This window comes from Sinocyclocheilus grahami, unplaced genomic scaffold (genome assembly GCF_001515645.1).
Source record: "Sinocyclocheilus grahami isolate Dianchi unplaced genomic scaffold, SAMN03320097.WGS_v1.1 scaffold566.1, whole genome shotgun sequence".
Lineage (NCBI taxonomy): Eukaryota > Metazoa > Chordata > Actinopteri > Cypriniformes > Cyprinidae > Sinocyclocheilus > Sinocyclocheilus grahami.
Genome location: NW_015505745.1, coordinates 65,151 through 76,946, shown reverse-complemented (window position 1 = coordinate 76,946; position 11,796 = coordinate 65,151). Strand labels below are relative to the sequence as shown.

The window sequence follows — 11,796 nt, the reverse complement described above, 5'->3', positions numbered from 1 at the left end:
CCCCCCCATAATATTGAAGTCAATGGCGATTGGTAGGCCTATCCACATTCTTCAAAATATCTTCTTTTGTGTCCAACAGAAGAACGAAATTCCTACAGGTTTGGAACAACGTAAGTGTGAGTAAATGATGACAGAATTTGCATTTTTGAGTGAAATATCTCTTTAAGTGTACTAGTAATTTCTGAGTAAAATTTGTTTCAAAGTGAATCCTACACCAGTGTGTCAGATATGGGCTCTGTTTCTATTTTCTGTATGGCCAGTTAGATAAAAGAAATTAAGGATATTAGATTGAAATGTAGATTTAGAAAAGTATTTGAGTTTTGATCAGGACCAAAATGGTTTTGTTTTTGTATCATACACAGTAAGCATTCGTCTCAATCAAAGCATATTAATTTGGGGAAGGGAGGAAGTCCAGTTCAGGAGACAGCCAGCCCCACTAATAAAGTCTGAGGAAGGATGGTCAGCAGACTATAATAATATTGTCTCCTGGATATTATCTTGATTGTCTTTGCAGGCCAGAGCTGCTAGATGGATCATCCGTTTATGTCTGTGCGAGCTTGCACACTCATATCAGCTTTTCATAATGAAATACAGCTTCTCACAGAAGGGAGGCAGGATGTGCACCAGGTGATCACCACAAATACTGTTAAGATGGGTTTCTCTGCAGGACAGGACTTCTCATTCAGATGATGAAAATGAACAGCACTGTCAACTAAAGGTGAAAAGTATGTCATCAAGTGCTCTGCTGCGGATTATTATGAATGAAAGTTTTGTTTAAACTTGATTAATCATTGGTCAGAAATGATCAAACTCCGGCACTTTTTCATTTGATTATTACTATTGTATACGTATGTATTTTATTAGACAGGATGGACTGTTTTAGAATGAAATAAGAGAAATAATACCAACACAACATACTTTGTTACATTTGTTAGTTGTTCAGGCACTTATACATTATAACGTTTTTAATTTAGAAAAAACATTAATGTGAGTTTCTTATTTTATCCAATAGACTATAATAAAAGACTAAGCTTCACATTAAAATATATAGTCCATAAATAATTGTGTTGATAATTAAATATTTTAGTAATTGTGTGGAACTTTTTTTAAGGCTCGTTTTATATAGTCTAATGTTTTTGTTTTTCAGATCTCTTGTAGAAGCTTTAAATTAGTTGTGCTGGTTGTAGGACTAATGACTCCTCCTGCACATTGCATGATATAATATTAATATAATATAGCTACGATTTATTTGTGGTCAGCAATTTGAACATCATATTAACAGTGCAAGCAAGCAACTCATTACTGGTGCATTGCAAACATTCCCATTGCTGTTTGCACAAAAGAAAAAAAAGAAAAGCGTAAATCCGTACAGAATAGCAGTCCTGCGAAATCTGACAAATGTAAACAAACTTGATAAAAAGTAAGAACCCATTTTTATATGTCCCAACTATTTCTTCATAAGGTCTTGCTAAATCTTTTTACATGTCGTTGAAGACGTATGGAAGTGTCTTCTGGCATCCACTTCCTGCATCCACATGGGACTGTCGCTGCGGGTGAGAGGTCGATTGTTGACTTCCATATATCCAGTAATATTATGCTGCGGCATCCCAGGACAATGTGACCCTCCTCGGATCACCTTCATTAGCTAGTTGAAGCGCCTCGGAGTGCAAGTGAGCGCACGGGAGGGCCGGGATATAACCCAGGGTGTGCACCGACCGCACCATCTCCAACTCCGGCGGCAGTTTGACGGTAGTGCGGGGAGGTAAGGCGGATAACTGCGTGTAGGGCATATAGCTTTTCATGCTAGCGGCAATACAGTTACTCTAGCGCTCTGTGCATCAAAGCTGTGCTACTGAAGGCATCTCACACCCACAGTCATAACAAGTGGCACTGCGAGACGCGAATCTGTTTCAAAAACTAGAGCAGTGACTTTTTTCTAGTACTGCATGACTTTACGCGTTGTCTGCCAGAAGTAAAAGCCGTCCCCAAGCCACTGGGTTCAGCTGCAAGTGTGAAAACAAAGGCGAAGATAAAGCATTCTTGCATGTAGTGCGTGCCCGCTGGGGCTAGCCAGTTAGCGCGAGCCTGACACCAAATAAAGATCACAGACGTGCGTTAGCTGTTATTGAAGGTCGTTTTTAAAGCAGACCGCGGCTGAGTTGTTTCTATCGTTACACTAGCATGACTAACTGATACATGCTGACTGGCTGTTAGTACTTATTGTGATGTTTTGACAGCCCCCCTTGTCCCCTGCGGGTGACTCTTCGACCATGCGACAGTGGTGCCTTCCTGCGGTGGCTCCACGCGCCGAACCGCTCCCAACGGGCCGATTATCACCTCAAATCTCAGGTAGGACCACAAATATGATGTGCAAACATTTTATATGAAGTTACTCTATACTACTAGGTTTGCATTTCCTGAAGGAATGCCAGTGTTTGCAGGTTAGCAAAAGAATTGATTTAAGTAAAAGGTTAGATAGAAAAGAAAAATAAATGAGATTGACAGTAATATGAAATATAAGAGAACAAATGGATGTGTACAGCATACCTTTTGCAGTTTACTAATAATTGGAAAAAAAATTGCTTACCCTTTTGTTGTTCCAAAAAGTACCATAAAAGTATAATCAAAGTGGTCAGTATGACTTTTGTGATATTCCAGGTCTTATGGAATAGCTTTGTGTAATCCAGTTCAAATCACATTTATTTGAATAGCACATTTTACAATACATATTGTTTCAAAGTGCGAGGATCAGACCGAACTTTAAGTGATTTTTTTTTTCCTGTGCAAAAATGACCACAACCCCACCTCCATATGTAATATTCTGTTGGTTTAAGTCTTTGTTTAATATTCTGTCTACGTTTAAGATGTTTAACTGGCTATGAGGTGAATCACAAAATTATAAACTTTGATTTTAAGCAAAAAATTACGAGAAAATTGGCCAAAAACAAAAATTCGTACTATAATGATGTAAAGAGCTACATCTCTTGAAGCATTGCAAATGACAATTGAAATAAAAAAAAATTAGAAAAATAAAACTATTTATTTAAAGATGTTGATTACAAACATTTATTATAATATAATAATTTTCTTTTTAATACTTTGATTTTTTTTTTTTACTTGTCTTGTTCCGCAGATGCAAGGATGGAGTGTTGTGATGTGGAGCCACGCTATACCATTGAACAGATCGACCTGCTCCAGCGTTTAAGGCTGTCAGGGATGACCAAACCTCAGATCATTCAAGCCCTTGAGTCTTTAGAGAGGCTTGATCCAGACCATTGTACCCCATGCTGCAACAATCACTCAGCCCCACCCAGCGCCCCAACCTCCGCAGCACCTGCTGCTCCCTCATCCTCCTCTTCTTCCTTCTCCTCTCTTACCTCAGCCACCACGCAGACTCCTGTAATGGATGCTGCATTATCGCCAAGCAACAGCTACGATGCTTCGCCCCCACCCATGTACCCACCCAGCGGAGTTCAGAGGTCGTTTAGTTACGACTTGGCAGAAGAGGACTGGGATCTGGAGGAGAAGGTGGAGGAATACATGAGGTATCTTTTATGAGCTGCTTCTGTGGGCTTCTCTTCTCAGGTCTACTGAGAGGTAGAGATTAATATAACAGCTGATAATGACAGTGAATGTCCCTGAGCAACAGTGTAATTTTCAGAGAACAAGATCGCTTGCTGAAACAGGTCAGGTGGACAGTTGGGTCAGTTGGATGCTTTTTGTAGCTTTTTCTGTTACTGCTTTGGCTCTGGAGAATGGGACATAAAACTGTATTTTCCCCATTTAAGGCAAGACACACAGGTGAATAGGGTAAAATGTTAAAAAAATATATCACCATCTGTCCTTTAACCTCTTAACTGTCAGCCTCCCTTTTTGAACCTAGACATGAAAATGCATCTTGCTTGTAATTCATAAATGGTTAAAAGGTTAAAGTTTTTTTTAAATGGTTAAAATAAATATTTTACTTTGGAATCTAAAATTGCTATAAAATTAAAGCTATATGTCTAACTAAGTAATGTTCCAAATTTGAAGTTGATATTTCAAAAATTAAGGTTCCTGTGAGATTTAGTTTTGGTGCAATATCAATACTCCATTGAATTTTTTAATGCATTTCCCTGTGACAAATTTATACATTTCTGTCACAGTATTGCTTCTACCACAAAATATGATGTGGAACCTAGAGACTTAAATTAACACACTAATTATAAAACTATTTTAAAGTTGCTACCGTTCTTCACTATTTCAGTGTTTAATGAAATGTAATACTTAATGTTTTGTTTTGATCAGTGTCACTGAAATGCTTGTCTTTGTTTGGACTGTAGGAGGGACAGCAACCTTGTGAAAGAAGAGATAAAGGCTTTTCTCAATAACAGAAGGATCTCACAGGCAATTGTTGGACAAGTCACAGGTACTCTGAATTAGAGGTCTTCACGGGTCCACTTGGATCCGAAAACCCGAGGTCCGACCCGAGCGGGTTCGGGTCAAAAATTTCTACGAGTGCTTCAGACACGGGTCGGGTTCGGTATTAGCGGCCTCGGGTAATTTAAAATAAATGTTTTTTGTTTTTTTTTAAATGGACCCGATAAGACCCAAATTCTTTTAAACTATCCTGAATGCGTACTTGCACGTTCGCGTTAAGTGAGGAACGCACATAGAAAAGGAGCATACATTTGTAACCTCGCCAACAGAAATCCATCTTATAGATATGAGATTCATCAGGAAAATCCACTTGCTTCATTACGCTGCGTATTCGTGCAGGGCTTTTCTTTTTTTGTGTGCAGAAGCCTTTCGCCGGAGATTAGGTTGCAGACAACACTAGCAAAGCCATGAATTATGCTATGATCATGAGTTATGTTTTAGATTAGCTATGAAAAGCTATCGATTTAATTTTTATCAAACTATCACCTTTATTTTTCAAATCCTCTGGTCACAACTGAAAGCCGAACTCAGAAATAACTTGTATCCATCAGCCAGGCAATAATATAAAGTAATAACCAAATTAAAATCATGTTAAATAAATTAAAGTAATGGAGAAGCGGCCAAAACAGTCAGCAGGACGCCGGGATTTTCCTGACTGGCTGCATGGCTGCAACCTGTGCACACGTCAATGCCGTTTACGTTCGGGTCCAGTTAGGTCTGAAAATAAATGCAGTCGGGTTGGACTTGGGTCTAATTTAATCGGGTCTGTCTCGGGTCGGGTTTTCCTTTTTGAAAAAATTATTTATGCACGTTGGGTTCGGGTAAGAATTGATTCGGGTCGAGTACAGATTTTAGGACACGAGAAGACCTCTACTCTGAATGCTTTCTGTCTTGCAGTGGAAAAAGTGTAGCCAACAGTGGCAATTTTCTAATCATGCAAACCATCAGAGAATGGGGTACATATTTTTATTTTACTACATGTCAAAGGTGCACCAAAAATGTGTCCATCAAGACTGTCAGACAGAGAAAGTCTAGGCCAACCACAACTTTGATAACTCAAACGTTGACACTGAGGAAAAAACAGCGAGCATGTGCATCAGAATTTTTTATATTTCTACATAGATCATCAGATTCTCAGACAAGTTCTGAAAGTTGAAAGAGAATTTTAGCCCATTCCTCAGTACAGCAGAAACCCTTCAACTCTTGTTGGTGGGTTTCCTCCTATGAACTGCTTGCTTCAGGTCCTTCCACAACATTTCAGTTGGATTAAGGTCTGGACTTTGACTTGACCATTCCAAAACATTAACTTTGTTCTTCTTTAAACTTTCTTTGGGAGAACGACTTGTGTGCCGTGCTTGAGGTCGTTGTATTGCTGCATGACCCACTTTCTCTTGAGATTCAGTTCTCGGACAGATGTCCTGACATTTTCCTTCAGAATTTGCTGGTATAATTCAGAATTCATTGTTACATCAATGATGTAAAACAAGCCCAAACCATGATACTACCACCACCATGTTTCACAGATGGCATAAGGTTCTTATGTTGGAATGCAGTGTTTTCCTTTTTCCAAACATAACACATTTTAACCATTTTAATCATTTAAACCAAAAATGTCTATTTTGGTCTCATCCGTCCACAAAACATATCTCCAGTATTCCTCTGGCTTGTCCACGTGGTCTTTAGCAAACTGCGGATAGGCAGCAATGTTCTTTTTGGAGAGCAGTGGCTTTCTCCTTGCAACTTTCAGGACTTGTGTGAAAATCTGATGATCTTTTGGGTCATATTTATGCAGAAATATAGATATAAATAGATAAATATAATACCACTGTATTATACAGATTATACTTCATACAGTGAAATATCAGCACTGGATCTCATTAAATACACAGAGTACAGATTGGGTACAGAATGTGCTTATAGTCTCGAAATCAGTTCATTTCGAGGACGTTACATTTTTTTTACACATAATAATGTGTGTGTCAAAAAAACAAGATGTTTGTTTGAAATTAAAGTTTGTTGTAAGTCAATATTGAATTGATTGCATGCTGAACTTTTATTTAACAATTTAAACAATATTTAAAAAATGGTTGGACCCTGTATATTATTTTAGTATTACTTGTACTATTAGTATTTTGAATTAGCTTTTATTTTTATATTTTAGTTTAATAATCAGTTATTTTATGTGCTTTTGGTATTTACATTTTTTTTTTTAGATTGCAAACTTTTTTCAGTTTTAGTTTGTTCATTTTGTATTTATTTCTACTTAGTAAATTTAGTGCTACAACTTAAACTTATTTCAATTAGCGAAGGCAACATTTAACATTTTGTTGAGCTTCCAGTTGTTCATCTAATGTTTCTATTTTATTTGATTTCAAATTTGTTTAAATTAACAAAAATGTTTTTAAAATGTTTTGTTACCAATGATAATTATTGGTTTTATTCTGGTACTTTCTACTTTTTTTTTTTTTGACTATGATATTCTGCAGGTATTAGTCAGAGCTACATCTCCCAGTGGCTTCTGCAGCAGGGGCTGGAGATGAGCGACTCCAAACGCAGGGCGTTCTATCGCTGGTACCTGCTGGAGCGCAACAGCCCAGGTGAGTTGTTGTTCCTCTCCAGGGGGATGATTTTTCAAAAATAAGGCAGTGGCCTGAATTTTGAGCTTGGGGCTGGCTTAAACAAGATTAGAGTTTGTTTAGTTTAGTTTTTTTTTGGTCTTCATTTGCTATTCTGCCATATCTTGCCCATATAGTTTGCATGGTCCTTGAGGGTTTTACATTAGAGAAATCAAGACTGTATTGGAAGGACATGCCATGTTGCCGCACTGAATTGAAATTCAATCAGCTGGTGTTAATTAGGTTAGGTTAATGCTGTTCTTGGCACATCCAAGTGTAGGTTGTGGCAGTCAGAAATGAGCTTTAAAGACTTTTAGGCTGTAACACCGCCAACGCCTGCATCATCTCACATTTATAATATAGAGAACGTGTTGATGCGTAAAGGAGCTAATTATGTAATGTGAAGCCCTCCAGGACCACTTCTGCTCTCCATCTCCCAGGTTAGACCTTCTTCTGTAGCTCTCAGTACTGATCCTGGGTTTGTCAAATGCTGGTTTTCATGTCCTCTCTGCACTGAGGTGCAATTAACACCCGACCCTACTAACAGAGCCCTGAGCATGACGCTTTTACATTCTCTACAGCGCTAGAGAATTGAGCATGTCTCCAAGAACTTAATCACTTTGAATGTCTATTAACACTGTTATCTACAATTAAGTTTTCTCAAAGGATTTTCATTGAGCACTATGTTAATATTTGTTAACGATCATCACAATTAACAGCAAGTTTTTGGCCCCTCGAAGGGACCCTAGTTAACACAGTTTTCTGATTGCCCAAATGGGTTAAAGGAATCAGATGGAGTGAAAACCAGCATGCTCAGGTCCCCAGGAGCAGAACTGACACTCCCTTGAATAGGCAGAGAGAACTGCTGATGCACCTCCTCCCCTGGTACTCTTCTCACCAGTCCCAGTCAGGTAACGTCTATGCAGCAAGGAAACACAGATTAAGTTCACTTCAATACAAATAGTTGAGAAATTAACATTTGCTCTCTTTGAGTCTAAAGCCGCCTTTTCAATATCTCCAAAAACAACAGCCTAGAAACCATTCATTTCTAATGGAGAGTAGTATGGCAGCTGTATAGAGTTCCAATCATATGCATAAGCGGAATTTTCAGATCCGATTTGAGCTTCGACTAAGTTGAAATATTTTAACTTTTGCAGCTAGACTGATTCTAATAAAATATTTGAATAAAAACTGAGTGTGAGGTGAGAACTAGCCTATCAATATTCTTGCACTAGTACGTTAGTCTTTAAATACTATTTCTGTAAAATGGGCAGTTATAAATAATAATTTTTTTAATATTACGTAATTATTTACAATGATTAGCTCTAGAAAACCCATTATGCTTTTCTTTTAAACATATTGCGATCATTTGTGTGGAAATATTCATACATATATGTGCATCAGGACCAGTTATGACTGCCACTAGGGGGTGAAATGCAACAAACGTATGGAAATGGTGGAAAGGTGGCTTTAGAATCTTTTAGAATAGCTATATATAAAAGGGTAGTTAGCTGAAAATGACACCCTCACAGTGTTCTAAACCTCTACGGTTTTCTTACTTGCGTGGAACACAAAATTTCATGCAATGAAAGTGGATGGGGACCAGAGACTGCTATGGTCAATATTCACTTTCATTTTATTGAAAAGAGCATCGGGAAAAATCTGCTATATGTATCTCCTTTTGTGCTCCATGGAAGACTGTCATGCTGTCTTCCAGTGAGTAAATAGCAACATTTAAATTTTTTGGTTAAAATTTGGTTCTAAATTTGTGTTTAACTACATATGCAGTGAATTAATATTTGATTGTTATTTTGGTTTGGATGATTGTTATTTTGGTTTGTATGCAATTTAAGGTCTATATTCCATATTTTTGGATAATGTTCACAACAGGTGCCACATTGTCCATGCGTTCTCTGGTTAAAGAGGAGCCTGACTGGAGGTTGGCTGGAAGCCCTGCAGACAGGGCAGCAGTTGGGCCTTTTAGACTGCGTAGAGGTAGTCGCTTCACCTGGAGAAAGGAGTGCCAGTCAATCATGGAGAGGTAAATCACAGAGCATTACTGTCTTTGGCACTATTCAGACAGAAATTGATTCTCAGGGTGACATCTGTAAAAGAACATTTGCATGACTCCTTTGAGATAAAACTCTCTAAAACGCATACATGATGCAGTTAAATAAAAAATTTCGCTCTTTTTTTCAAGTGCTTAATTATAACATATTATCGATAGTTTTTTTTTTTTTTTTTTTTTTTAACAATATCCGTCCAATGGATGATTCACGAATTCTGAATTCAGAATTTTTTGTAATGGCACAATCCCCATATTTTTATAGTGACATATGGTGACCGTGTACCCATACAAGTGGAATATTTTCTTCGTTCACAAGCATTTTTACATTTAATGTCATTGTCATAAACATTAAATAGCCTATTTTATTCATCTGCAATGTTCTAAGGCCATTCCTGTTTCCTATTGGTTGAACAATAATCGTGACATCACAAGTCTTGTTCTGATTCGCTCTGTTTGTGCTCAGTTTCTTTATAGAGAATCAGTATCCTGATGAAGCCAAAAGAGAGGAAATTGCCAATGCTTGTAATGCTGTCATTCAAAAACCTGGTAAGTGGTTGCAATCAGTATCTGAACTGCCTCAGACCCAGACTAGTCGTAGCATTGCCGACTTTGTTGCAAATGTAGCCCTGCCTCACTGAATGTATAAATGCCTTTACTTATTAATTTAAATTATTGATTTCTTATATAAATGTTTCAGGATGCAAACTGTCCGAATTTGAACGAGTCACTGCGCTCAAAGTGTACAACTGGTTTGCCAATCGGAGGAAGGAGATGAAGAGACGTGCAAACATAGGTGAGACGGCAAGAATGATAGTCTGACAGCTAGTCACTGATTTTAAGTGACACAAGCATTAAATGTTTCTAGGAAGCCTGAAGTTTTAGTTTTTTTCTCCAGTACTTCATGTGGATTCCTCGCATTAAGCTACCAAAATGGGTTTATTTTAAGAACAAAATCACAAAGGGTCTGTCTGTGGGCCACCGTCCAGTAAGGGTCCCAGGCTACTAAAAATAATTATTTGTGTGTTTATGAAATATAAACTCTTCTAAGAACAGAAATACTCTGAAATATTATTACAATTTAAGATAACTGGTTTCTATTTTAAAATGTTATGTATTCCTGTGAATGCAAAGCTGAATTTTCAGCATCATTATCTGTCTCTTTCACTCAGAGGCTGCTATACTAGAGAGCCATGGGATAGAGGTACCCAGCCCCAGCTGCCCTTCCAACAGCGAAGAGGTCGAGACTCAGGAGTTTGGAGATCAAGTCATGAGTCAGCGGTTCTCTGAGCAGGTTAGAGGTTGTTGTTAATGCACTACTTGGACTGGTTATGTGGTCAGGATTGTTCTCTTGAGCGTGATGTGTTTGCATCCAGGAGGAGCTGTCTCAGAGGAAAGACATCGAGCCAGAAGGTGCCATGCTACCTCCTGTGGAAGTGGTGTCTCCTTTAAGCCCCACCTCTCAACTCGTGGAGCGGAAGCTGGGTGAATCGAAAAGGGAGGCACCTGATGACGATTAACCAATGAACCGAGTTGTATTTTTGTTCCAAAGTGGCTTGACGTGGTTGTTCTCAGCCAAGCCTGACACTCTAAATTCTCTGGTGCCTCTAGTGGTAGGGAGGCCACTCTTATGTATCTACAGTAATCACGCTTGTAGTAACGGCAATATTTACTCTATACAGTATATTGTGCATTCCAAGACAGTCTTAATGCTTCCTGCAAGAGGGAAAGATGCGTATGGTGCAAACTAGTAACTTTCTCATCACGCTAAAGCTGTTTGCTTTCATTTCTCAGTGTTCTCATAAACAACAGTTCCACCTGTTATCTCAAGCGAGCAGTCTAGAGAAACCTGCAGGACAGGTGTTTAATTTGAAACAACGGGTGCACTGAACCCAGTTTGAAGTCTGTGTGAATTTTAAGAGCTTAACAGTCTCTTAATTGTCATATGCAATAGTTAAAGACAAGATTGGATAGATACACCCCTACTAGATATGCCAACTCAGGTAGAACTAAACTCGGCAATTAAGTGAGAAGTTTCCAGTTTTCACCCTCATGGAAATCAGTATTTCTCACTATAATGGCCCATTGGGTAGAAATGTGACTTGTTGCAAGCATACAGGATTGTGTACATATTGTTTTTCACTTTTTTTTCAGATATGATCTGAAAGTAATATTCGGATTATCATGGCTCTGTTTTTGTATGCACAATGATTGTAAGCTCTTTGTATCCAGCTACTTAAGCTATACTGACCCTGACTAGTGTGAGGGGTCTAAAATGCTTCAAAAGTTTCCCCCTACAGTATTATTTGCTATAAGCATCATTTACGAACATCTTTAATAAGGTAATGCAGTATGTAAATCTACAAGTATAATATTAGCATTTAATGCAACAAGCTGCTTTTCAATGGATTGATATCCACGGTTTATTTTTCTGTGTCCTAACGAAAGCCAAAGCTAGGCCAAGTTGTAAAAGAATGCATTTTACATGAACAAAGTCAAATAGACTTGATGATTACCTAAGGCACATCAACGTGCCTTGGTGAGAAGCGCTTTGAGCGTGTAAAGGCTTTAAGCTGCACATTATGATTATTCTGGCCTGTCAGCTCTGTACACCAACATGATTCGATGCTGCACGCTGTCAAGGCCACCTACTCTGCTTTTTCCTAATGATATAAAACAATAAAATTAATAAACAAA

The 11,796-nt window shown here is 38.2% G+C and overlaps 1 protein-coding gene across 3 annotated transcripts; it reads left to right on the top strand.

Moving 5' to 3' along the window:
- Positions 1-1,483: 1,483 nt before the first annotated feature.
- On the top strand, positions 1,484-11,796 carry LOC107556377 (homeobox-containing protein 1). Of its 3 annotated transcripts, none has more exons than XM_016239472.1 (11): positions 1,484-1,553; positions 2,238-2,349; positions 3,134-3,545; positions 4,323-4,408; positions 6,906-7,016; positions 7,820-7,945; positions 8,925-9,075; positions 9,566-9,648; positions 9,800-9,895; positions 10,272-10,393; positions 10,476-11,796. In XM_016239472.1, the coding sequence occupies exons 1-11, from the start codon at positions 1,536-1,538 to the stop codon at positions 10,617-10,619; spliced, it is 1,461 nt and encodes a 486-aa protein (XP_016094958.1). In that variant the 5' UTR covers positions 1,484-1,535; the 3' UTR covers positions 10,620-11,796. The 3 variants fall into 3 exon arrangements, with proteins under 3 accessions (XP_016094958.1, XP_016094961.1, XP_016094960.1); XM_016239474.1 differs by lacking the exon at positions 1,484-1,553 and adding an exon at positions 1,557-1,762; XM_016239475.1 differs by lacking the exon at positions 7,820-7,945 and having other exon boundaries at positions 1,485-1,553.

Excerpts from the sequence above, each read along its gene's own strand:
- LOC107556377 (XM_016239472.1), top strand. Across the intron at positions 3,546-4,322 it reads AAGGTGGAGGAATACATGAG|GAGGGACAGCAACCTTGTGA; the intron begins GTATCTTTTATG and ends TTTGGACTGTAG. Across the intron at positions 9,896-10,271 it reads GAAGAGACGTGCAAACATAG|AGGCTGCTATACTAGAGAGC; the intron begins GTGAGACGGCAA and ends TCTTTCACTCAG.